This window comes from Hyaena hyaena, unplaced genomic scaffold (assembly GCF_003009895.1).
Source record: "Hyaena hyaena isolate Hyena2069 unplaced genomic scaffold, ASM300989v1 scaffold_244, whole genome shotgun sequence".
NCBI lineage: Eukaryota > Metazoa > Chordata > Mammalia > Carnivora > Hyaenidae > Hyaena > Hyaena hyaena.
This window is the reverse complement of record NW_024080876.1, coordinates 1,907,355-1,934,661: the sequence shown is the minus strand read 5'-3', so window position 1 is coordinate 1,934,661 and position 27,307 is coordinate 1,907,355. Positions and strand designations below refer to the sequence as shown.

The following is a 27,307-nucleotide window of genomic DNA, read 5'->3' as shown; positions in this document are numbered from 1 at the left end:
CTTCCTTAGTTTCCAGAATCATTCGAATTTGCAAGTCTTGAACATTGACACATCAATTTATGGGAATTAGGACTCCAAGCATATTGAATATATAAATCTTTTGATGTCACCATCATATTAAATTTAATCCATATCTACTCAAGCCCAGGATATATGAAATATTTTTCCTTTTTTTTTGTGACAAAGCAAAATATTCTTTCAACCTCATGTGGCATCCAAACACACTCAGAAACTAACCACCGAAAAAATTCTTCAAAGTAAATCAATATCAAATAGAATGGTAAGTGAAAATTCTGAAGACACCACATAGTGAGATTTGTATAAAGTTGCTAAATGGCTGATATCAGTAAAAGCTACTGCCAGTATCTAGTGCATACTCCATGGCAAGTATTTTGTGATCCATTTGTTTGGAAAAGAGCTTATAATAAAGCTATTCATATCAGAGATAATATATTATTTTATCCTTTTTACATTTTGAACAAAATGGGTGGATGTTATCTTTTACAACATAGATTTAAGATAGTTCTATTGGAAACATGCAGAAAACATATACCTACTAAAATTTACTTGATGATTGCTTTGTATTTAATGGCTAAGTAAGTGTAATGAAAGTCTTTAAAAATGTTGATTCATAAAAACCAATGAATAATCATTAGCATATGACATGCAATAATTCTCTCATGAATGAATGTTATCACTTCATTCAAAGCATGATAAAACTGAGATAGGTTAGCTTTAGGATATAAAATATTGCCTTTCTTCAAGAGCAGAGTTGGATAGCAGATAAACATGTGTTCTCATTCAAATAGCTGGTTCAAGATAACAGATTTGGTGAAAGGAATTAATGCAGAAAAATCTCATCTTTTAGGAAGAGATTTTCTCCTACAAAGACTTTCAACTAAGAATGTACCAGAACCAATAGGAGAATCCAAGAACAAAATAACTGCAAAAAATCTAGATCTTTATACACTTGCAAGGAATGTTTTAAAGAAATATAGTCCCAATGTTTAAAACATTATCTAAACTGAGCTCCTGGGTGGCTCAGTCAATTAAGTGTCTGACTTTTGGTTTCAGCTCAGGTCATGATCTCGCAAAGTTCGTGAGTAAAGTACATCATAAAGCCATAATAAATAAAGCTATTGCACCCATGCCAAAGTGAACAGACACATCAATGGTATAAATTATACATTTTGGACGCAGTTGTGCAGGGTTGACTGTTAGCTGATAAATACATACAACAGTCCTTCTGATTGGTAACTGCTCAGACCATGCTTATTTTTGAACATTTAGACTATTATCTCCTGGATTCATGTTTATCTGGCAATTTAGTTTATGACTATGTAGCGTTCAAATATGGAAAATATGAATCACTTAGAAATAACATTTGAGATGGTGGTTAAAACCTGGATATAAGAAGTACAGATTTCTGACCCCCAAATTAAGATAAAAATAACAGCATGGATTCCAACTTTCGGAATGTATAGTTACAATTTCTAGTGTAAATGTAAATTGTAAAATCATGTTAATTCTAGGATAAATACTCTAGAATGACATCTTAATTTTAGCACTGTGCCAGTGTAGGGAAAAAACCTCTTAAATAACAGTTGTCATAAGGACTAAAATACTGGGAAACATTCCTATGTGACTAGTATAAAATATTTTTAAACTGACAGGAATTTAGTGTGAACAATAAATACTATAAATTTTCATCCCTGACAATACTGTTCACTGTAAGCCTTTGAAGCCATTTAACAGATTGAAAAAACTTCTGTAATAAATATGGCCAAAGGGTTAATGTGTTTAATATATCAGTAATTACTATATATTAATAAAAGTTAAAATACCTATAGTGAAAAATTGCAAAGAAAATTCAAATATCCAAAAAACATTTAAAAATAATTGTCACCTAAAATAAATAATAAAACTACTAACAGGGTGATTATTTCAGGTTCAATATATGGACATTTTGGAAAAATATACTGATTTTAACAGTTTCTAGACGAAAATAAACCACATGTTTCTTATTTTCTTACAATTATATTTGCCAGTATACTGTATAACCTACATATGTATATGCCTCATCTGGTATATATTCAATGTATCTGTATGTTATCATTAGCCAGGTGCTTAAGTATCTGATTCATTAAGAGGAAACATTACCAGACATACGGTATGAAAAAGAAAGATAACAGTACTTCTACAGATGAAGTGAGGCACCCAGAATTTCTGCCTGCTCCTGGTGGCCCCACCATTGAATAGTTCTGTCAACTAGGTGATGGTTTATTCTACTTCTATGGATTCAGTCTCCTGGATACTAAAATACAGGGCTTTGGATTTGATACCTTTGAGATACCCAACTCACATGCTGTGTGATGCTATTCTTTTTATTTTTTTAATGTTTTGTTTATTTCTGAGAGAGAAAGAGAGAGAGAGAGAGGCAGCGTGAGCAGAGGAGGGCCAAAGAGAGAGGGGGACAGAATCCAAAGCAGGCTCCAGGCTCTGAGCTAGCTGTCATCACAGAGCCTGACGTGGGGCTCGAACCCACGAACCATGAGATCATGACCTGAGCCGAAGTCGGACGCTTAACCGACTGAGCCACCCAGGCGCCCCTGTGTGATGCTATTCTAAAAAAAAAAATCACTAATTCACATCACAAACTTTCATATTTACATTAAATAGGGGCTCCTGGAAGAAAGTAACAAAAATTGTTAATTTAATCAGCATTTTGAAAAAATATCAGCATGTTGCCTTTATTTTTATATTTTCTCCCTTCTCTTCTCCTCTGTACCTCTACTTGAATACTCCCAAATTTACCTTTGCTATTCTTTCTCAAACTTCAATTTTGAAAATGGATGTTTTTACCCAATTATGTCCTGACCCAGAATGCCACTGGCAACGTTAAAAACATATAGGGTATTTGTAAAACTTTCAGTTCTGCAATAATGACTGTGTGGTATGCTATTATATATATTTTTTAAGCATTATGGCTTGTATCTCTGTGGGATGCTTTTGAAAATTGACACTATCTAAAATGTAATTCCCTTTTTATTACTTTTTTTAATGCTGAATTTGTGGCAATTTTTATGGTTTATTCCAAATGTATTTTTCCTGGGGGATTGATTTTTTTTTTCCTTTTGGTTTCCCTATGTCTTTCAAAATGTTTATTGATCTGAGAGCTATAGATTTTTATCATTTTTCAAAGAGCTCAAAACTTCATTTTTATGTACTCATCAAATACTTCCATTTAAGGAAACAATAAGATAATTTAAAATTCTAAAAGTTTTAGTTAACATTTTAGCAATGCTATAGAAGTAAAGAAAATGGAAAAAGTATATCTCAATATTTAGTTAAATCCGAATATGTAAGCACTACTTTGGGATAACACCTTATCCTATTAATTATTAAGATGACTATTCTATTGATATTTTACCATAACTTTTTTCTGATAGAAATTTTTTATATTTGCATCTATAAATATTTCATTTACTAATGCACCAAATATGAGTAAATCTGTGAGGAAATGTACTAATGTGAGTATATAAAATGTATCATAAGGAGATTTTAGAACTTTCTCTAGATTCTTATGTTCTTCTCCATCATGACTATCTTATGTCTACTCAGAGAAAATAAACTAAAATTTTATTTTCTTTGAATAAGAGACTTTTTAGAAGCAATTTAAATTCTTCCCAAATGAAACACTTCAATAATAATTTGTAATAGTGGCATATATAAGATTACTCTAATTAATCAAACCTAAGTTGAGAAAAACATGTTTGGCTATTTATTGGTTTATAATTTTGCTTGTATTTGGGGAAAATCAAGCAAATAACAGGTCTGTTGTTTTGTCATGATTGTTACGTAGAAAGAAAAAGTCTTCAATTTGCCTTTGCTTTGTTTTATGTTCAATCAAGAGAAGGAAATTTTAGAAAATTTTCATAAAAGGTAAAATACCAGGAATACTAAGGGGATTATAAAAGCTAATATTGCAGTCAAGTTTAAATTTCATGGTCTAAATGAATTCCATCCTTTCCATTTCCTCTCTTTCAAAAACAAGACAGAATAAAACACAGATTTATCAAATCACAGAAATAAAAGTTTAAATTTAGTTTCAAACAATTTTTTAAAGTAATTATTTTTTCTTAAATAATTTATTATCAAGTTGGTTTGCATATAACACCCAGTGCTTATCCCAACAAGTGCCTTCCTCCATGCCCATCACCCCCTTCCTCTCTACCCCACTCCATCAGCCCTCAGTTTGTTCTCAGCATACAAGAGTCTCTCATGATTTGCCTCCCTCCCTCTCCCCAACTATTTTTCCCCTTCTTCTCCCACATCGTCCTCTGTTAACTTCCTCCTAATCCACCTATATGTGCAAACATATGGTATCTGTCCTTCCCTGTCTGACTTATTTCGCTCAACATAACACCCTCTAGTTCCATCCATTTGCTACCAATGGCCAGATTTCATTCTTTCTCATTGCCATGTAGTATTCCATTGTATAGATATACCCATCTTCTTGATCCATTCATCAGTTGATGGACCCTTAGGTTCTTTCCATGTTTTGGCTATTGTTGATAGTGCTGCTATAAACATTGGGGTACATGTGCCCCTATGAATCAGCACTCCTGTATCACTTGGGTAAATTCCTAGCAGTGCTATTGTTGGGTCATAGGGGAGTTCTATTGTTAATTTTTTGAGGAACCCACATGCTGTTTTCCAGAGGGTTACACCAGTTTACATTCCCACCAACAGTGTAGGAGGCTGTCCATTTCTCCACATGTTTATTGAATGACACTTTGGACACCTATAAACTGAGACTCCATACAAAGCAGAATGGGTTCAGTAAAAGTCACCATTTGCTAATTTTTATTCCCTTTATTTCTTCTTATCAAAAAAGGATATACAACAGAGCTTCATTTCAGTAAGTAATGAATATATTTTATAGTATCATTACGGAATGCTGAATTACACAGGTTGATTCTAAAATAACTCAGTGCCTTGCATATATTTGAATAATTATTCAAATCTTCAATATCAACAGCTGAATCAATATTTTCACATTTGTAGTCATGTCTTAGATAGATATATACAAAATGATATATTGATTTGAGAATAAAATGAATCTAAGTAGAAAAAAAATGGATGAAGCAGGATTTTTGATCCATAACAATAATAAAGGTAAAATACCAGTTTAACTCTTAATAAATAGAGTCCACCAAATTCACAATAAAATAGTATGACTTAACCACATGGTAGGAAAAACATCTCACCCTCAAGCAAAATCCACAGAAAAACAAGAACACAAAATTAGATTTTAGATTATAGATTCTAGAGTACCTAATGTAGATGCTCTTTAATAAGATGGGAAAAAAAAGGAAAAGAAATAATTAATTTGCTGTTAATTACTTAGTACTTTGATACAAATGTCATATCCAGAAGGAAATTGGAGTTGAGAGAACTGAGTTTTATTCCAGGCACCACATTTCACAGGAAGGGTGATGAACCACAGTCAGCAGTGTTAAGAATATCAGAACTTGAAGCCAAAGTCATGAAAAACGGCTAATAGAACCAGAGATTTTAGCTTGAGGAATAGAGCATTTCAGGTGATATGAAAGCCATGTTCAGATATTTCACAGGGCTTCTCTGTGGTGAGGACATTAGATACTCTGAAAAATGTGCAGAGCTAAATTAGCATTAGTAATTGAAAGTTACAAGGAGATAGATTTGAGTTCAAGCTAACAAGTTTTCAAAGTTGCAATGAAGAGTTTCACCCACCAGGAAGTGGTTTTGAGTTACTCAAAATAACAGTATAAGCAGAATGACAATTTACAGGCATATTTGAGAATATTCAATCTAGAAAAGGATAATCATCTAGGAAACTAGATGATTTTTAAGATATCCAAAAGACACAATATAATGTACTCAACTATCTTATGTTAATAGAAGGAAGAGTTATGATTTAAATTCTCAGATACTTACTATTAGAAATTTTTATTTAATGTTGGGAAAGGGGAATTACCTTCTGTCAAAATCCTCATGTGAAGAAAACTGCTACATTTTGAATTATGCCTTTCCCATTAGGCAATAGTTCTCAAATTTTATCAGGAGTCAAAATTACCAGGAAGGCTGATTTAGCAGATCAGGGTGGGATCTGAATTCGCATTTCTAACAAGCTCCCTAGCGATGCTGACTGGGTTGATTCTGAGACCACACTTTCTGAACTTTTTAAGGAAATTGGTTTGTAGTATTACTGTCAACTTTCAAGCAGGTTAGGCTTCTATCTACTCAACAGTGCAATTTGAGTTCCAGATTATTGTGCAGAATGGCCAGCCTTTTCAAAGCATGATAAAACCGAAGCATGATAAAAATTAGCTTCTTTACAAAATTATGTTACCCTAAAACTTGGCAAGATATGTTTAACCCTCAAGATATACAAAATTACTAACCTTATACTATTCCTTCCTCTTAAACCCTTTCCATCAATCACTTGCCAATCGTTTGATAAAATTCAAAATTTTACTACTGCTTATATACAGTATCTTTCATCACCTCTCTGCTCCTCATCTCTTTTTTTATAATTTTTAAAAAGTTTACATATTTATTTATTTTTTAATGTTTTATTTATTCTAGGAGAGAGAGATAGAGACAGCGTGAGCAGGGGAGGGTCAGAGAGAGAGGGAGTCACAGACTGAAACAGGCTCCAGGCTCCGAGCTGGCAGTCAGCACAGAGCCCGACGCGGGGCTCGAACCCACGAACCGCGAGATCATGACCTAAGCGAAAGTCGGACGCTTAACCGACTAAGCCACCCAGGCGCCCCTACATATTTATTTATTTTGAAAGACACACAGAGAGAAAGATCAGGGAATGGACAAAGAGAGAGAGAGAGAGAGAGAGAGAATCCCAAGTAGCCTCTGTGCTCTCAGTGAAGAGCCCAATTCAGGGCTTGAACTCATGAATTGTGAGATCATGACCTGATCAGAAACCAGGAGTCAGTAGATTAACCAACTGAGCCACCCACGCATCATGACCCAATGCCCGTCATCATTTTAAACTGAGTCATTTCCCTATGCCAAATACTTAATTTTTGAAAACACTGAAACCATTCTCAGGGTTTTTGAATAAATATCCTTCCACCTGCTCAGAACACTTTTATCCTTTCATTTTAACAAGTAACATCAACATTTTTTCTTTCAAGTTTGTCCTAAGTTGTGTCTTCACTTATGCCAGCCCTCAAAATAAAGTTGAATAACCATCCTACGCACTTCCATTACACCCTGAAGTTACCTCAAGATTTTTGTTTAATATTTTATCTCTTTGAACGTGTAAGTACTATATACTGTTCAAACCTCCACACTAATATATATTTAAATAAAAGTATTGGAAGATTTTAAATTTCTAAGCCTAATGAACATTGTGGTTCATAATCTTCAACTGCTATCAGTTGTGACTTAACCAAATAGATTTTCTTAATTACAGACAGAACCAACATATCCTAAACAAAGGCATTATCTACTTTGGGGATTTCTTTCACTCTAAGTTGCCATTAAAAGTCTCTAAGTATTTTTCCCCAGCTAACCTTGCAATTAAAGGGATGTTAATTAAAGGGGTGATCTAAACATTCCCTCTGAAAGTTCTTTTCTTATTTGTTTGGGATTCATTCTCCCAGGCCTTGTTTGTGGCTTGACAGATTATAGATTTGGTTTTCCTCTGCTAATATCATGTACATATTATAGTCAACTTTCCATTTCATGCATCACACATAAACATTCTCTCTAATTAATGTTGTTGCATTATTATTTTCTTTGGTCCTTCAACAACCACAGTAATAAGAAAAATACCCACAAGCAGTACAAAATTTTCACCAAAATGGGTTTCTTTTTATAAAAGACCATTTTTCTTTAGTGGTTATATTCAATGTATTCACATATACATTCATATATAAGGTAAATAATGCATATTTTAGTACAAATATGAATATTTTATGTGAAAATATATTATACATATTTTTAAATTTAGAAATATTGAAAATTCTATATGTACTATATAATTCTATATCCTCTCTCTTTATATTCTTTTCTGCCTGTATATTTTATTTTATAAAAATTCTATGTTTGCTCTCATATATTCTTATATAACATATATCTTATCTATCTTATATAATATATATCTTATTTGATATATAAAAAGAATATGTGGAGAGAGAATATAAAATTCTATAATACATATAGAATTTCCAATATTCTAAATTTTAAAAATACTTAATATTACTTTTTTAAACACAAATTAATATTCTTATAGCTTCTTGACATTCAACTCCTTGATACAGAATTCTAGTCATTAACCCAGTGGTTGTCTATCCTGACTGCACTTTTGAATTATCCAGGAAACTTTATAAACATCCATGTCTGGGACTTAATCCCAGAAGTCTGATTTAATTTCCTAAGGGAACAGACCAAACATCTGCATGTTTATATGCTCCTAGATGATTCTAATATGTAGTCGTTATTGATAACCACTGCTTTAGAGGCCCTTAAAATCAGTCTATACCTGTAATTGCTTTCTTGAAATAGTCTTAGATTGTTAAAAAGAAACAAAGTTGACAGAAATATACAATCTTCTACAAGTTTCTGCAATGTTTCATCATAAGGATCCTAAAAATGTTTTCTGTAAAGAGTCAGTAGTGTCTGTTACCATTTTAAACTGATAACAGTTAAAATTCACAAAAGATGATCATTTTGTTGCCAGAATTTTATTTCACATGGCTTACACCCCTGATAACAGCAAGAGCACAACAATGGCGGTAAGTAATTTTCATATCATTGCCAGGGACTGTATATTTGTGTCCTGCCTCCAAATTCATACCAATTTAATGGTACTTGGAGGTGCAGGATATGGGTGGTAATTAGGTAATGAAGATGGAGACTTCATAAATGGGATTGGCACTCTCTCTTAGCCATGTGATAACAGAATAAGAAGACTGTTGTGTATGAACTGGTAAGGCACCAGACACCATGTCTACTGGCACCTTGATGTTTGACTTCCCTGTGATAGATAAAAGTCACCGAAGCAACTCAGTCTATGGGATTTTAATTATATCAGCCTGAATTGACAAGCATTTTCCTAAATTTTTATAAGTCAAAGCTTATCATTATCACTAAGCTACATTAGCTTCATTTAGAAACCAACTAATTCTACCAGTTGGTACATAATTCAAAAGATGCCTGAGCCTATGTCTCCCAGTGGCATAGGAGCTTATATATCATAAGCTTAGATAATTTCAATAAACTAGGGTCAGCGAGTCTCTATAATTAAAAGCAATACTATTATAATAAAACAAGAGATTCACAAAATAAATACCGCGGCATTCAATGTTTAATTGAACTAGAGGTGCCAGTGGGAAAGCCCAACAGTATAAGAGGAATTCTGTGTTCCAAACTCCAAATGAAAACCACCAAAGGGGTGCCTAGGTTGCTCCATCGGTTAAGTTTCCGACTTCAACTCAGGTCATGATCTCACAGTTCGTGAGTTTGAGCCCCACATCAAGCTCTGTGCTGACAGCTCAGAGCTTGGAACCTGCTTCAGATTCTCTGTCTGTCTCTCTCTCTCTGCTGCTCACTTGCTTGACTCTATCTCTCTCTAAAAAATAAACATTTTAAAAAAGTAAAAAAAAACAACAAAGGATGGCCGTGCTCTCTTTTTTGTTCTTTTTTATGCTTGTTTATTTGTTGGTTTTTGAAATGCTTTACTATTCTCAGATTCTTAGCTAATTTTCAATTTAGAAGGAATTTGACTGGCCTAAGAAGTACTAGGTAACAGGTCAAATGTTGAGAAATTGCAAACTTCTCACATATAAAGTATAATGCTTTCCAGTGGCAAATACTGTTTAAGAGATACAAAATCTCTATTCTATAATAAAATCTTGCTTTACTAATTATTAGCAGACACTACAAAAATAAAATCTTGAAGTCAATCCTACTGGGGGTTGAAAAGAGATGGAAACTGCTTGGAATGACTTACTTTAAAGAGTATAAATATAAAATGCCATACCTGAGAGACCACTTTATGTTAAATAAATAGATATTGGGAAATTTGATGCTTATATTATGTACAAAAGCCGTAAGAATCTTAAACTGACAAAAATTAAGTTTCCTCACATGTCTAAAAGGGTAAAAACCTTTAAGAAAAATTTAAACTTATAATTCTGTGATTTGTTTATAATTCGGGTAACTTCATAAAGGAAGAATGGCTCTTTTTCCAAGTCAAATATTGCATACTGATTCACATTGTATTAAATTTCCAAAAATAGACTTAGTAAGAAATTTTGGAGCCTCCACTTTAGTACTGTTTTCTAAAAAGCTGAATATTCAGTCACTTAATCATCCTGTAATTGTTTTGCTCATCCATTAGTCAGCAGCAACAATAATATAACATCTGCTCACATCTCATTTTTTCCATCTAGGTAGACAAAAGAAAGATCTAGAATTAAAATAATTAAAAGTCTTTCTGAAATACTTTACAAAACAAATATGCTGGCACAAACACTTTGGAAAACTCTTTGGCATTATTTATTAAAGCTAAATATGTGCCAACCCCATGATCTTATAATTACTCTACAAGAGGAATAAATGCAAATGTCCAACAAAAGGCATATGCAGAATGTCATAATAGCCCCAAACTAGAAGAATTCAAATACCTATCAGAACAGAATGCATAACATATTGTGAACTTTGTGTAACAAGGCACTATAGAGTACCAAAAACAACACACTTCTGTTACATTCATCAATATAGACAAACATCACATAGTGTTTAGCAAAATAAACAAGCCATACACAAAAGAATACCTGCATCAAGATGCTGTTTACATATGAAGTTCAAAAGGAATACAAATTTATGGCAAAAAATCTGGAATAATGGTTACTTTCAGAAAATGGCATTGAATAGAACTGACAAACTGAAATTTCTAGATTCCAAAAACTATTTTTTATCATAATATAAGTGGAGGCACTGCAAATGTGTACATATGTAAAAATGTATTTAAATTTACAGTGATGATTTATATGTTTCACTGTATTGAAATTACCTCAATTAATTGTTGTATTTTGATTTTTTATTTAATAATACAGCCTAGTTGCTGATAGTAATATTTTGAAGAGTGGTGATTATACATAGCATGCGATTTAAGGAAAATAAAAACACAAATTTGAAAAGATACATGTATCATACTTCTTATACTATCATATCAACATTCTTTCTAGAAAACAAAACTTAAAATAGAGACTGATAAAAAAGAGCAAAAATGGACTTATAACACTTTATTGTTTGTAACTATAAAAGGATGGTAAGCCAGAACTTTAATATGGTTAGTTTCAAGACAAGTCAGAGTCAGCTGATGTGTATAGCAGCAATTAATTCTAAAGCCACTAGAGCATAGTTTACCAAATTGCATTTCCTAGAATACCAGAAGGTGTTCAAAATTTTCTATAGTCCATTTAATTAGGAAATTCTAGTTTAAGCAGAGTTTAGAATATTTCTCAGACTTGACTATGCTCTTGTGCATTGTGGATTTCCACAGAAACACACTCTGCAGTTTTCTCCAAATGACTTGGTCATTAGAATCCATTTTCAGCAAAACATTTCACAGAAATAATGTTCTCAGGAGCAATGAATACAGGCTTCTGGGAGGTGAATAAGTGACTTTATTACATCAATCAAAAGGAAAAATCATAAGATCTTAAGGAACAGTATTCAAAAAAAGGGACACTAGCTGCAACAACAGGGTTTGAACTATAGCACAAAACAAATTCTATTTATAATTTAAAGAGGCTGTTTTTAGTATAATAATGGACTGAAACAATGGCTAAGATTGAAGAGTGAGAATTAAAGGTGTTTTCTTTCTTTCTTTTTTTTTGAAAACACATAGTTATTTGTCATATTAAGTTTTGAAGAGAAATTTTTAGAAGCTGAAAGTCTAGTACAATAGGTATATATGTTATATTTGTACATATAATACACATATATGTTGCATGTGTACAATTATGGTGATAGTGTTTTAAACAAATACATCAGAAAAATGTGCTAACCCGTAGAATCTCTAATCTATTCTTTGTTAGGAGATTGGAGTGTTATTGCAAATCTATCACTACCTGATTTTAGCAAGTTGGGCAGGTTCAGACCTAAACTGACTAGCAAAATGAAGATATTAGACTTGTAGATAAATAAGATACATCTCAACTTTCACTTTCAATGATGCCTTTGAAATGGGTGTGTAAATAAATACAAACGTTTTTCAAAATATTTAATTTTATCTCCTGGGAAAAAAACTTTTAAAATTGTCCTCAATTTTTTACAAAGCTATATTTGGTTTCAGCTCATCTATATCCTTTGTGGATGCGTTTGAGTTCTGGGACTAGCTAAATCATTTGAAACCATAATTCACAAAAATCATTAAGTAATTAAGGCCATCCACTTCTATGTTTAATTTTTATTAAGCAACAAACAAATTTTATCCAGGTGAAACTTATTATGACTCAAAAACTTAAAAAAAAATCCTCTAAGTGAAATGGAAGTAGAATAAGGAGGCCTTTCTGCTCAACTTGGTGCTTGCTTCCTTTTTCATGTATTATTTCCTAGTCACATCCATGTAACTGTAACCTAAGCATAAAATGGAATGAAAACTAGTAATCTGGTACAGTCATTCAGAGATGTCTACATACTCTTTCTCTTAGTATCGCTAATACCTGATTAAAACATATTCTTCTTTCAAAGGAAAGAAATAGTTCAGTGGACAAGCAATGCAGTCATTTTTTTCAATATAATATTGCTTAAACCTAAATAAGCTTAATAAGAGTTATTAAATTCAGAAAATAAAAAGAAATAAAAGGAGGAAGTCCAGCTCACTATTTGCAGATGATATGACACTCTATATAGAAAACCACAAAGAATACACCAAAAAAAAAAAAAAAAAAAAAAAAGCTAGAACTGACAAACACAATAAAGTAGCAGGATACAAAATCATTGTACAGAAATGTGTGAATTTTGTTTTCATTATTAGACTACATTATTAGACTACACTAATAATGAAGCAGCAGAAAGAGAAAATAAGGAATTGATCTCCTTTACAATTGTACCACAAACAATAAGATACCCAGCAATAGCCTTATCAAAGAGGTGAAAGGCCTGTACTCCGGAAACTAAAATACTGGTGAAAGAAATTTAAGAGGACACAAAGAAATGGAAAGCCATTCCATCTCACTGACCGAAAGAACAAACATTGTTAAAATGTTTAAACTACTCAAAGCAATGTACACATTCGATGCAATCTCTAAACACCAAGAGCATTTTTCACAGAGCTAGAACAAACAATCCTAAAATTTGTATGGAACCACAAAGGACTCCAAATAGCCAAAGCACCCTTGAAAAAGAAAAACAAAGCTGGAGGCATCATCCTCCTGCAGCCTTCACATCCTCCACATTTCCAGCCTCCTCAATTTCCATCTTCTACATATACAATCCTCCACAATTCCAGACTTCAAGTTATATTACAAAGCGGTAGTGACCAAAGTTGTATGGTACTGGCACGAAAATAGACATATAGATCATTGGAATGGAATAGGAAATCCGGGCATGACCCCAAACTATCTGATCCATTAATCTTTGACAAAGAAGAGAAGAACTTCTAATGAGGAAAAGATAATATCTTCAGCAAATCATGTTGGGAGATTGGACAGCAACACGCAAAAGAATCAAACTGGAGCACTTTCTTACACCATATACAAAAATAAATTCAAATGGAGTTTGGGGAGCCTAAGGGGCTCAGTCCATTATGTATCCAACTTTGGCTTAGTCATGATCTCACAGCTGGTGAGTCCGAGCCTGCACTGGGCTCTATATTGTCAGCACAGAGCCTGCTCCAGATCCTGTGTCACCACCTGCCACTTCCCAACTCACTCTCTCTCTTTCAAAAATAAATATAAATATTTAAGATATATATTGAAAAAGTGAATTTAAAGACCTCTGCATGGCACCTGAAACAATAAAAATTCTAGAGGAGAACATAGGGAGTAACCTCTTTGGCATCGAGCATAGTGACTCCTTTTTAGAAATGTCTCCTGAAGCAAGAGAAACAAAAGCAAAAATAAAATAAAAAGCTTTTACACAGTGAAGAAAGCACTCAAAACTAAAAGGCAATCTATAGAATAGGAGAAAACATTTGCAAATGACATTATTTGATAAAGGTTAGCATCCAAAATATATAAAGAACTTATAAAACTCAACACCCGCCAAAACAAATAATCCAATTAAAAAATGGGCAGAAAACATGAATGGACATTTTGTTTCTCAAAGAGGACATACAGATGGCCAACAAGCATGAGAAAAGATGTTCAACATCACTCATCACCAGGGAAATCAAAACTACAATGAGATATCACCTCACAACCGTCAGAATGGCTAAAATCAACAACCCACGACACCATAGGTGTTGGTGATGTGGGGAAAGGGGAACCACCTTACACTGTTGGTGGGAATGCAAACTGGTGTAGCCACTCTGGAAAACAGTATGGAGGTTCCTCAAAAAGTGAAGAATAGAATTATCCTACCATCCAGTAAATCACTACTAAGTATTTACCCAAAGAATACAAAAATACTAATTCAAATGGATACGTGTACCTTGATGTTTATACCAGCATTATCGACAATAACCAAATTATGAAAAAAGCCCAAGTGTCCATCAACTGATGAACAGATGAATAAGAGGTGATCTCAGAGAGTGATTGAGAATATTATTCTAAGTGAAATAAGTCAGAGGAAGACAAATACCACATGATTTCACTCATGTGGAATCTAAGAAACAAAACAAATGAGCAAAGGAAAAACAGAAAGGCAAACAAAGAGATTCTTAGCTATAGAGAAAAAACTGATGGTTCTCAGAGGGGAGGTAGGTGATGGGATGGGTTAAACTGGTAAGAGGGATTAAGAAATGCACTTGTGTTGAGTACTGAGTGTGTACAGAATTGTTGAATGAAACTAATATTACACTGAATGTTAACTAACTGGAATTTAAATAGAATTTAAAAATTAACAATTATAAAATTTGTTCATATATACTTCTTAAATATCTATAATCCCTAAATAAATTTAAAGAATAGAATAATTAAAAAGTCCAAAATATTCAATTAGTGAAACAGAATTGACACAATTAGTGGTATACTATCGATGCTGTATCAACACTTGCTACATAACTATGGTAGCAACAGGAACATAGAACACAGTAGGATTAAATATCTTTTACTTTCTTCTTTTGCAAAGATGAAATGAAACTTCATTTTTAGACTTATTAAAATTCTAATATAATGTGATAAAGCAAGAAACATTTTCTCATTACAGTAGTTATATGTCGTTTTATTTTTTCTTTTCTTAACTGGAGTTTTAATTCCTTCTCATCAGTGTTATTTCTGCCATTTCTGGTTTGCATATCGTTAATCTCACAGAAGTGAGTTATAGAGATGACATACTAGGGAGATACTGTTTCAGATCTTAAATTGGGTGTGACTGATTAACTTTAGTGGCTCATAAACTAACTGCAATTGATGAATTCCTAAATTTGTTAACAATGAAACATGAGTGAAATAAATATGATATTTTGAAGTATATATATTATCATATATTATAAAGACATTGATATATAATTATATAGTATGTATAATTCTAAATATACATAGATATAAACCTGTCCAAAGGTAGACTCTATTCTTCACATTGTTTTTAATTTTTTTAACTTTTTTAATGTTTTATTTATTTCTAGGAGAGAGAGAGAGACAGCGTGAGCAGGGGAGGGTCAGAGAGAGAGGGAGATACAGACTCTGAAACAGGCTCCAGGCTCCGAGCCGGCAGTCGGCACAGAGCCCGACGTGGGGCTTGAACCCACGAACCGCGAGATCATGACCAGAGCCAAAGTCGGACGCTTAACCGACTAAGCCACCCAGGCGCCCCACATTGTTTTTTTATTAAATCACACTAAAGACTCTAACAGTAGTTCTATCTAGTTTAAAATTTTACAATGATATAAATATTTTGATAAAACACTTATATATTCTTTGAAGTATTGAAGGAATGTAAAATACTTCAACAACTGAAAATAAAAACAATATACAAAAAATGGACAAAAATTTTTGGACACTTCACGAAACAAAATTTATGAATAGTCAGGACACAAATGAAAAAATTTTCAATGTCACCACCAGTCATCAAAAAAAAATATTAAAACTACAAAAAATACCATGCTTTAGAATGACTAAAATAAAAATTAAGAACAGAAAACAGCAAAAGTTGCCTTGAATGTAGAGTCACTGGAAATTTTATACATTACTGTTGAGAATATAAAATTGTATATTATGAGAAGTTCTGGTGGGGTTTTTTTTAAAGGAACACTAGTGTAAGAACCAGCAATCCACTCCTAATGATTATTAACTATTAGCCTACAGAAAATGAAAATATATAACAAAAAGACTTATACAAGAATGTTTAAACTCAATTTATTTATAAGAGTTACAGACAGGTTTCCATCAACAGGAAATAGATTTTAAAAAATTAGACTCTGTGATATATTCATATGGTAAAATATTACTCAGCAATAAAAGGGAATGCACTATTAAGAAAAACCAACATAAATGAATTTCTATAACATTATTATTTTTTAAAATTTTTTTAACGTTTTATTATTTGAGAGAGAGAGAGACAGAGTGAGCAGGGGAGGGTCAGAGAGAGAGATGCAGAATCTGAAGACAGGCTCCAGGCTCTGAGCTGTCAGCACAGAGCCGGACTCGGGGCTCCAACCCCGGAACCGCCAGATCAAGACCTGAGCGTAATCGGATGCTTAACCGACTGGGCTACCGAGGCGCCCCTCGATAACACTATTTTGAGTAAAACAAGTATTACACAAATCTGCATATATGGGATGATCCCATTTACAAGACATTTTAGAGCAGACAAAACTCTACTATGGTGAATAATATCAGAATACTGGCGCCCTCAGAATGAATGAGGAGGGCAGCAGAGATTGACAGGGAAGAGGCATGAGGCAACTTTCTTGGGGGCAGGGGTTTTCAATATCTTGATACAGTTGTATTTTGAATTTTTTAGATTATTATTTTTGAGAGACACTGAGAGAGTGAGGGAGGGGCAAAGAGAAAGGGAGACAGAGGATCTGAAGGGGGCTCTGTACTTACAGAGAGAGCCTGATATGGGGCTTGAACCCACGAATGGAAGATAATGACCTGAGCCAAAGTCGGATGCTCAACTGACTGAGCCACCCAGGTGCCCCATGTATTTTGATGTTTACTGCAGATGTGTACCCATTTGTTAAAATTCAAAGAATATAGACATAAGGCTGGGCCTTTCCATTGTGTGTAAAATGTATCCCATAAGAAACAAAATCTCTAAATAAATATTTAACTCTAATAAGTGATGTGCACTAAAATATCTAAGAAAGAAAAGTTTACTGTCTATAAGTTGAAATAAATAAATAATAAGGTAGATTAATAAACGAAAAGAGGGATAGAAATACACACAAACATAAACATATACATGTGAAAACCAAGCATAATAAAATATTTATCTAGGTCTTGGTTACATGAATATTCACTGTAAAGTTCATTCAAATTTGCTATATATTTAAAACCTAATTCCAAAATTTGAGAGAAATAAAATATAAGGGATACAAAAAGTTCCTAAACCTTTATACAATTAAAATAAATGTTTACACCACTTCAGATAATATATTTTAAAAGTTTATGTTGGGGGCTCCTGGGTGGCTTAGTCGGTTAAGCGTCCGACTTTCGCTTAGGTCATGATCTCGCGGTTCGTGGGTTCGCGCCCCGCGTCGGGCTCTGTGCTGACTGCCAGCTCAGAGCCTGGAGCCTGTTTCTGAGTCTGTGACTGCCTCTCTCTCTGACCCTCCTCTGCTCACGCTGTCTCTCTCTCTCTCCTAGAAATAAATAAAACATTTAAAAAAAAGTTTGTGTTGTATCTGTTTACTTATTTTCAGAACACTTGTTTTTGTGCGGTCTTTACGAAAGATTTATATAAACCTAATTGGCAAAGCATCCAGCAGAAGGTTGATAGTAGAGGAAGGTGTGGTGCCAAGAAGGATATGTGTGCTTGGAACTCTGGACTCACTTTGGTTGTTAACCGAAAGCTGCTCCAAAAACAGTCGTGAGCATAAAATGCACAGTTGCTGAATCACTATGCTGTACAACTGAAACTAACATGACATTGTGTGTCAACTCTATTCAAATAAAAAAATTAAAAATGAATTATTTTGTAAAAATACATTTTTAAAAAGCCTGTTTAAAAAATTGAGAAAGACTAAAAGAGGCCCCTGCCTCAGAAGAAAACAAAACCACATTGCCAGGATTTCTGATAGCATATATAAGCCAACTTCTGACAGAATATTTAATTGTTTTTAATGTTTATTATTTATTTTTGAGAAAAAGAGAAACAGAGCATGAGCAGGGGAGGGGCAGAGAGAGAGGGAGACAACAGAATCCAAAGCAGGCTCCAGGCTCTGAGCTTTCAGCACAGAGCCTGACACAAGCCTCGAAGATCATGACCTGAGCTGAAGTTCGACATTTAACCAACTGAGCCACCCAGGAGCCCCTGACAGAATGTTTAAAACAGGCTTTTATGGTCGTTGGCTATTTATATCAATTGTTAATGTAATGATGGACAGCCCCATCTCTGAATGGGTTGTTTGTTTAACCCACACAACTGGTAAACTCACAATCACTTTCAACTAGTTCAACAACTTAACTAAGCATGTTTTTTCTAGTGCCAACCCCAGCAAATACCCAAATCACCCCATTTATTTTCCTGTAGACTAGTCTCTATGAAGCAAACTTGGCACTGGCTGTCCCTGTGGACCAGTTCCCTTGCTATTTATTAAGTAAGGTCTTTTATTGTATTTTCAATCCATTCATTTGAGAGGTTTACTTCACCAATAATCACAGGCAAACCAACATGTGTATTGAAGAACTTAATTTGAATCATTTTGCTCAGCAGCTACTTAATAAACACTTGTTGATATGAGTGAATGCATGTTTTTGCTGATGAGAAGCTGGGCTTGAAGAAACATGTTAATTTAAGGGGGTAGTGTGTTAAGGGAAAGAAAACTGTTCTGGAACTTGGAAAATATGGATTCTAATCTTAGCCGAGCCACACCCACCTGTGTAATTAACAGAGAACTTTGCCCCTCAACTCCTTAGCATTATATATATTTTTTAAATTGATTGAATATTTTCTACTATCTTGTGGCTCCAAAAATCTAACTTTCAGCTCATACCTAGGGTGCTGATGCCTGAAATAAGCAGTGAGTAATATTAGTTAAAAGTAATACCGCACACTCATTTGTGGTTCATATGCCATAGGGTGTTTATCTTTTAAATGTGCTGAATATCAAGCTCGTAAATCAGGATATTTCCTTTCATTTATAATACAGAGGTGTGGTAATTGAATTCACAATAGAATTTTAATAATTGAAGATGTACAAAACAACTTATAATTAATTTACACATTGAAGTAGTGAATGCAAATGCTAGCTTGCAATACATTAATATTAATGATTAGATAAAGGCACTTCTACTTCATTCACAGCCTTTAACTCATGACCTGTTAACTCGCAATCCTTTTTCCTACATCTACTGTGTAGTGTATCCACATTAGACCCTGTTATCATCAACATACCTATATTTTATTTCTTGAATATAAGGTAAAAGAATGCTTAATTAGCAGATAATATGGGTATGTTAATAGTGGTTTTTTCTATCAAACTAGCATAATGTAGCACTCTCCTTGCCACAGAAATGGTGAAAAAAGACAACTATATCTAGAGATAAGAAGGTTTTGGAAGTCAATCCAAAGACAATGAACAGTAATGACAAACTTATTTCACTGTACCTAGGTCCTAAGTGAATCAATGACTGTTCAGAAAAACAGGGGTAGGATTGTGTGTTTGTTTGTTTGATTGTTTAACTATCAGGATATTTTTTTTAAATTTGTGCATTGGATAAAAGGAAGCACTGTAACACAAGTCAATTGAAAATCCATACTGGGGTGGTTGAAAGCATGATATGTGCCCGAGGCTAATACATAAGAGTTTTCTGAAATTCTGAGAAGCTTGGCTTTGATGTACTATATAAATTTGACTTTATTTGCCTACTTTGTTGTACTTTGTGAATAGATGTAAATAGAATGCTAAAACATCACATTTTTAACATTTAAAAACTTTAAGTCTTCAATGGAAAGTAGCTCTATTCTTTCAAGTTATAGCTACTTTTAAAGCTTTACAAAAAATAGTTTAATGTAGAGTCAGAGAAGTGTGAAGGAGCACGCTTTTTTGCATACCACCTTACACATCTATAATAATAGTACTGCTTTGAGAATTCATTCTTGAAGGGATAAAATAATTTTCTATAGCAGGTCCTCATCTTGAGAATTTTAAGTTAGATATATCCCTTTATTGACTTAGTTTTGTTAAGCAGAATGATTCAGTCTACTGCTTGCCAATCTCCCCCAATATATCAAATATACCCTAGTTTGATGGAGCAACACCTCCAAAGGTGAGCAAAATATTTCTCTCCCCTCAGAGTTCCAGAAAGGTACGGTAACCAGGTAAAGGTAAGATGAACCTTTAACCATGTACTGGGTGCTCAAATCAACTTGGAAACACACACAGAATTAACTTTGGCTTTAGATACACTTGATGGCAATTCTAACTTCCTGTTAAAGGCAATGCTTTCCATATGCATTGGGAGACAATCTTCCATGGCCCCTCATGTTTCTGAGGCCTCATGTAGAGACACAGAGCCATTTGCTCTAGACTATCTGGTCAGGAATATTTGGGTAGAAAACTGCCTTGAAACATAGAGATAACCTCTCTCGCTAGAGCAAAGGGCAAGTGTGTTTAAAACCTTAAAAAGACATAGTTTGTATGACCATTCACAGCAACAGGCAGGAATACTTGCCATCCAGTATAATAAAGATCATGTCTTTCTCTGGTACAAAGAATAGGCAGGCTTCTGGGCCATACAATAGAGCTGATATCCTTCAACTCACAGATCTTCTCATGTAACATTCTCTGTGTTATGTGCTGTTTAACCTGGTCTGGGAACTAGCTCAGTTAATACTGGAATTCCATTTCTCAGAAATAAAGTTCCAAGAATGTTCTTATTTTTCAAACATAACTTACTTGACTAGAAAAAAAATCTGAAATTTTATTAATAATATTAAGCCATTATGATGTATATGGCATAAACAGATCAATTTATATATTAGTTAGTGCAGTCTTTAATATTTAATTAATTATTTGACCAGTACTCCTTCACCCCCTTCATCACAACCATTGGTTGCTTTTATATAGAGTGCTTTCTGGCTTCTGCAAAATATATTAACATTTTAAGAGCCTTCCGTTAAACATGCTGCAAGCAGTCAGCTATTTCAGATGGAATGGAACAATTTTTCCTCAGTCAGGAAATAATGCTCCTGGGTTTGCCTGAAGGTTTCCAACCTCTAAGCAGTCATGGTTTTGATGTGTTGTTTAATGTTTGTCTCCTTCCCTAGAGTTCTCTCCTGCTACTCTGACCAATCCACAGCTACCATTCTTTAATACCAACAGAAAAAACTTATCTCTCACAAATGATGTATTTGAATTATTCTGTACGACGGTGCATAGCAACACTCTCTGGACACATTAAATTATGCCAACTCTCCCCATTTACACAGTAACTACTCTTATAGACAAACATTTTGATTTAGAAGGCAAAGGAATCATAAAGCCCTTTTGGTTTGCAGGATAGCTTTGTACCATGAAGCTGGACATAGCATTCTCTGGTCACACAAAGAGGTAAGAATTTGAAGGTCTCTAAGGACAGTAGGTATACTCAAAGAACACTCCTGTTGTCCTCCTAAGATCTTCCTTCAAGCCTGACTTTGATTATCACCAGCAGCACACAATGCAGCAATGTGATCAGTGCTATAGGTAAGGAAAGGGATATGAGGTATAGTACTGTTCCTAATAGGATTTACAACCAACCAATGAGAGTATATGGCAATATACTAAAATATTTTGACATGCATGTTACAGGGTTATAAACACAATAGGAAATTACCCTGTGGTCAAAAATTATGACCCAGCAAGAAGTTGGGACAAGAAAGAGAGAAGAGAGAGTAAGAAAAAGCCAAAGACTGGAAATGAAATAAGAAGCCAAGATGGTATAGACAAAGGAACCTGGGATTGCTGATTCGGTGACATGAGTTTAAGTTCTAGTTCTGTCTTTACTGGTGAGGATATCTTTATTGGTGAGGATAGGCTATGGTCATGCTGAGATAACAAACAACTCCCACATCTCAGTAGTTTAAAATGATAGTGTTTTGCTTTGTTTTTTCTCTCTTTCGTTTTATCTTTCAAGACAATTACTAATTACCTGAGTGTTTTACTCCTAGTTATTTAGACACTTGGGTTGACTGAGCAACCACTACCTTGAACAGATGCTGTTTGTGATGCTAGAGGAAAGAGAGCTCAGGACCATTCTGTAATTGTAGTCAAATGTTCAACGCAGATGCATCCCATGGCACTTCTATTAACTCACTGGCCAGAACTAGACACAAAGTCCCATCCAACCGCAAAGGGATATAACATCCTACCTTCCTACCATGTGATCAGAACGTGGGGAGAGTAGGAAATATATGATACACAGGTCAAATTACTACAAAAAGTTCCCATTGTACACTCTGCATTATTTAGTCTGTGTATTCAATACTTTTTCCTAAATTTCTTGGTATGTAACATTAAAAATTACTATACATTTGTGAATCTAGTTTCCTCACTTAAGAAATAATAAAATTCCTTACTACATATGAATATTCATAATTAAATGACCTAATGAATGGAATAAAGTTAATGAATTCCTACATTTGATGTTCCATAAGTGTCTGTTGGATAACTCAACAGTTAAAATACATGATCAGCTCCTTCAGACATACTGCAGACTATAATTAAAATTTCTAGAATTAGCATGATGAATTTATGTGGTATTCACTTTTATCTTAAGACACAGACAAATATGTTTCAATCACATTTATGTGTACATATAGTAATAAATAACATAAACATGTATATATATTTATATTTTGATCGACAATATATTTCTGTGTAATCTGACAAATAAGTCACATTTTATTTTTTCTTCCTCAAAGAGGATTCATTATACAGTTGGCACACAAATATTTGGTAAAAATGAATCTTAAATATAACATTTATTCAGAGTCAAAGTACTGACATCTTTCTGGGGAAAATGTGGAAAATAGCTAATTATATCTCAAGATCTATTTTATCTATTTTTTTATTTTATAGTTTATTAGTCAATAAATATATTCAATACAGTGGAGCCTAAATCAAACAGAAAATCTTCCCTAAGTCTTACAGAAATATAGACATTTATATTCTTTGCTATTTAAATAAAACTCTAGGTCAAAAAATAACAAATAATAGGAAATTAATTTATGTAGGTTAAAATAATTTATTTTAAACATTTTATTAAGTATTTGTTGTATTTACTATGATAAAATGATAGAAAAATCATACCTAATTAATTTATTATTAATTATAATAAACCCTATAATGTAATTATATATATATGATATATATATGTATGATTTCAGCCTTATTCTAGTCAGTAGATGGAGTCATTCATTCCATATATATTTATTAAATTTGGCCATGTGCCAAATACAATTCTAGGTCCTGCAGGATTTCAAGATGAATAATGGCTCACATCATTATGGAAAGGAACAATCTAATAAACTAATAAATAAGTGAAATATACATATATAATATACACATACACATATTATATGTATTTATCATATAAATATATATGTCAAATGCTGATAAGTTCTATGGATGAAAATGTATTTTATTTAAAAAAAACTTTTTAAATGTTCATTTCCTTTTGAGAGAGAGAGAAAGAGAGAGAGTGGAGGAGGGTCAGAGAGAGAGAGGGAGAAGGAGATGCAGAATCTGAAGTGGGCTCCAGGATCTGAGCTGTCAGCATAGGGCCCGACAGGGGGTTGGAACCCATGGAACATGAGATCATGACCTGAGCGGAAGTCGGATCCTTAACCAACTGAGCCACCCAGGTGCCTCTGGATGAAAATATATTTTAAAAGAAGATATAGAAAATGCCTGTGACCCTACCGTTTTTAATTATGGTTTGTGAAATCCTCACCACTAATGTTGCATCTAACCATAACTGAAATGGGAATCAGTGGAAAAAAGGATACCAGGGCATTTCTGGGATCTAAATAAAAATTAATTCAAATAGAAATAAAGGCAGAGTGCTTGGGTGGCCAAGTCGGTTGAGCATCTGACTGGATCTCAGCTCAGGTCTTGATCTCAGTGTCATGAGTTCCAGCCCTAGTGTTGGGGCCTACTTAAAAGATAGATAGATAGATAGATAGATAGATAGATAGATAGATAGATAGATAGATGATAGATAGATAGATAGATAGATAGATAGAAAGACTATAATGAGATTAATCTTCAAAGTCTTGGGGGAAATAAAGACCTGTATTCCCTGTGGTTGGGTAGGGTGTTGCTAGTGAGTAGAAAGTACTTGTGAGGTTTTGGCAGGGACTTTGACAACCTAGGATACTTCTTTATTCTTGTCAAAATACACACACAAACACACACACACACACACACACACACACTCATGGAATGCCTTTTATAACTTAATATTACCTCTGTCTCAAATTGTTTGAAAGTTAGGTATTACTAACATTCTCTGCCTCTCTGTTTTAAATAACAGTAATAATATATTACCGCTAACTATTTAAGGTAAGACCCATAGAGATTGAAAAGATTGAGAGGTAACTTTGATCATTTGGGGGGATTATCAGTGTTTCTAAAACAAGCTTGACTCATTGTGTTGTTTCTTTTCTTTAAAGGTTTAAATAATGCATGATCAATAATTTATTTTCAACATCCAAATTTAATTTAAAATAGTTTGTTTATAAATGTATACTGACACATAAAAACCTGTGGTATTTTATTTAGCAGAAGAAAAATAAAAACAGCATAGCCATGCATTCTGCTGGTCATTTTTCTGCCATGGAGTCAAATAAACAGTCTCAACTATGCTCATGGCACCAGAAAGTAAAGATTAGAAAGGCATTGTTTCCTACCTCAAGACATATAACTTAGGGGAGACAAACAGCAGAGAATAAATATTCACTAGTATGTAACAAAATAAGTCAATATATTGGATTAATAATATTTTCAGGGTATTCATAAAGGAGTTATTATTTCTAAACTTTGGACTAGTCTGTGAGGTAGGGGACACAATGATAATTGAAAAGTAGTGGAACAAGTCGAATTATCCAATTGCATTTATCTAGAAACTTATTTCCTTTTACACATGACTAAATTTTAACAATGATTTTTGACACTTAGTATATTTTCATATTTTACTTATTTTGCTTTTTTCTGGCTATCAAGCTTATATTCATGTTAACTCAGTCAATTAATATATTTAATACATATATACATTCATTGAATCTCTTAATGTTTTTACAAATTGATTTTTCATTTATAAAATTAAACAGGTAGATCTTTATAAGATTGTTTGCTTATTAAATAAAATATGACATTAAAGAGCTTACCCTATGGTCTGGCACATAAAAATCCAAGTAAAACTTAGCTTTTTAATCAAAAACATTGTAATATTAAGAAAGAATTTTAACAAAAATGTATGCATGGATATATATTTGTATGTATACAACACAGGTTTGAACTGGGTGGGTCCAATTATACACTATTTTTAAACAAATGTAGTACAGTAGTGTAAATGTAAATTTTCTCTTCCTTCTACTTTTTAATAACATTTTCTCTCTAGCTAACTTTATTGTGAGAATGTAGCATATAATACATATAACATACAAAATTTGTGTTAGTCAACTGTTTATATTATCAGTAAGGCTTCAGTCAACAATAGCCTATTGTTATTTAAGATTTGAGGGAGTCAAAAGTTATGCATAGATTTTCGACTACATAGGGGTACTGCCCCTAACCCCACATGGCTGAAGGATCAACCATACTTATATTTATTTTAAGTATTTTGTTTAAGACAAGTAACATATGAAATTTTAAAATATATTTTTTCTCCTGTAATTATTATTATCTTCTCTCTATTAAGACCAAATGTATTATAAATTTTTAACTTGATTGAATTAAGCATTGCTTTAGTATCATGATCTGTTACTAAAATAAAAACCATTAGCTTAATAATATAACTATATAATCTATATAATTTATAGGATGTCTAAATATCAACTTATTTTATACTTGAAACTATTTAACATAAGGAAGTGAGGTATTTGCCCAATTTAAAATAACATTATGATTTTTATGAAATTAAAATGTCTAATGATTTCTACAAATACTAATTCTTTGCCAACCTATATATCTCCAGATGATACAGACATCCCTTTTTGGTTACTTTTATTGTGAATTAGAAAACATGATACTTATGTTTTAGTTTAAAAATTCCTAACTTAATATGGGAATGAAAGAAACTATCTGGTTGATTAGGTCTTAACAGACTTACTTGTTTTTATAAATCCGTTACTATGGCTTAATGGAACTTTTAATGATTTTTTTCAATAAGCCATCTCTGTATTTTGTCAAGAAATATTTAATTCCCCAAATTATAAATGTCTAAATTACTGCCATTTTATATTTTAAAATTCTGAAGGCATACACTGACATAAGTGCTCCTGAGTGAATAATAAAGCAGACACCTAGTAGTTTAGTTCGTAATTGGTAGTCACTGTGAGCAAATTCAGAATGGTGACTGTACCTTGTGTCGCAATCTTATTAGAGGTTGGTAGGATTTAAGGCCATATACTGCTTCTTTGGGTGGCCTTCCTTCTGACTCCAGAAAAATGAATCCAAGAATGAAAACAGCTGACCAGCACTTAAACATTCTTATTGCTTTTCACCTGTGAAAATTAGCATTGCAAGTAATCAGAAAATGCATTTTATGTTGAAAAATGCATCAAGAAGTACTTAATAGAGCATAGAAATCTTCACAGATCTAATCAAAACTTGTAGGCAACTGCCAACCTCCATAAGAGGTAAGCCTCTCCAAATAAAGATTAGAATCCCCTTCATCATAACAAACACTTTTTTTTTTAACATTTCTCACTCATACAGCTTTACACAACATTGCATACATAAAAATATAGAAGCCAA

General features: G+C 33.2%; 1 protein-coding gene across 1 annotated transcript in view; it reads right to left on the bottom strand.

The window, feature by feature from the left end:
- FSTL5 (follistatin like 5) overlaps positions 1 to 27,038 on the bottom strand; it is a gene marked incomplete at its 3' end in the record, with an annotated part of 488,681 nt that extends 461,643 nt beyond the window's left edge. The window contains exon 1 of the mRNA XM_039244548.1: positions 26,913 to 27,038. Within this exon, the coding sequence (XP_039100479.1) occupies positions 26,913 to 27,038 (126 nt within the window). The remainder of the gene's footprint in view (positions 1 to 26,912) is intronic.
- Positions 27,039 to 27,307: the final 269 nt, after the last annotated feature.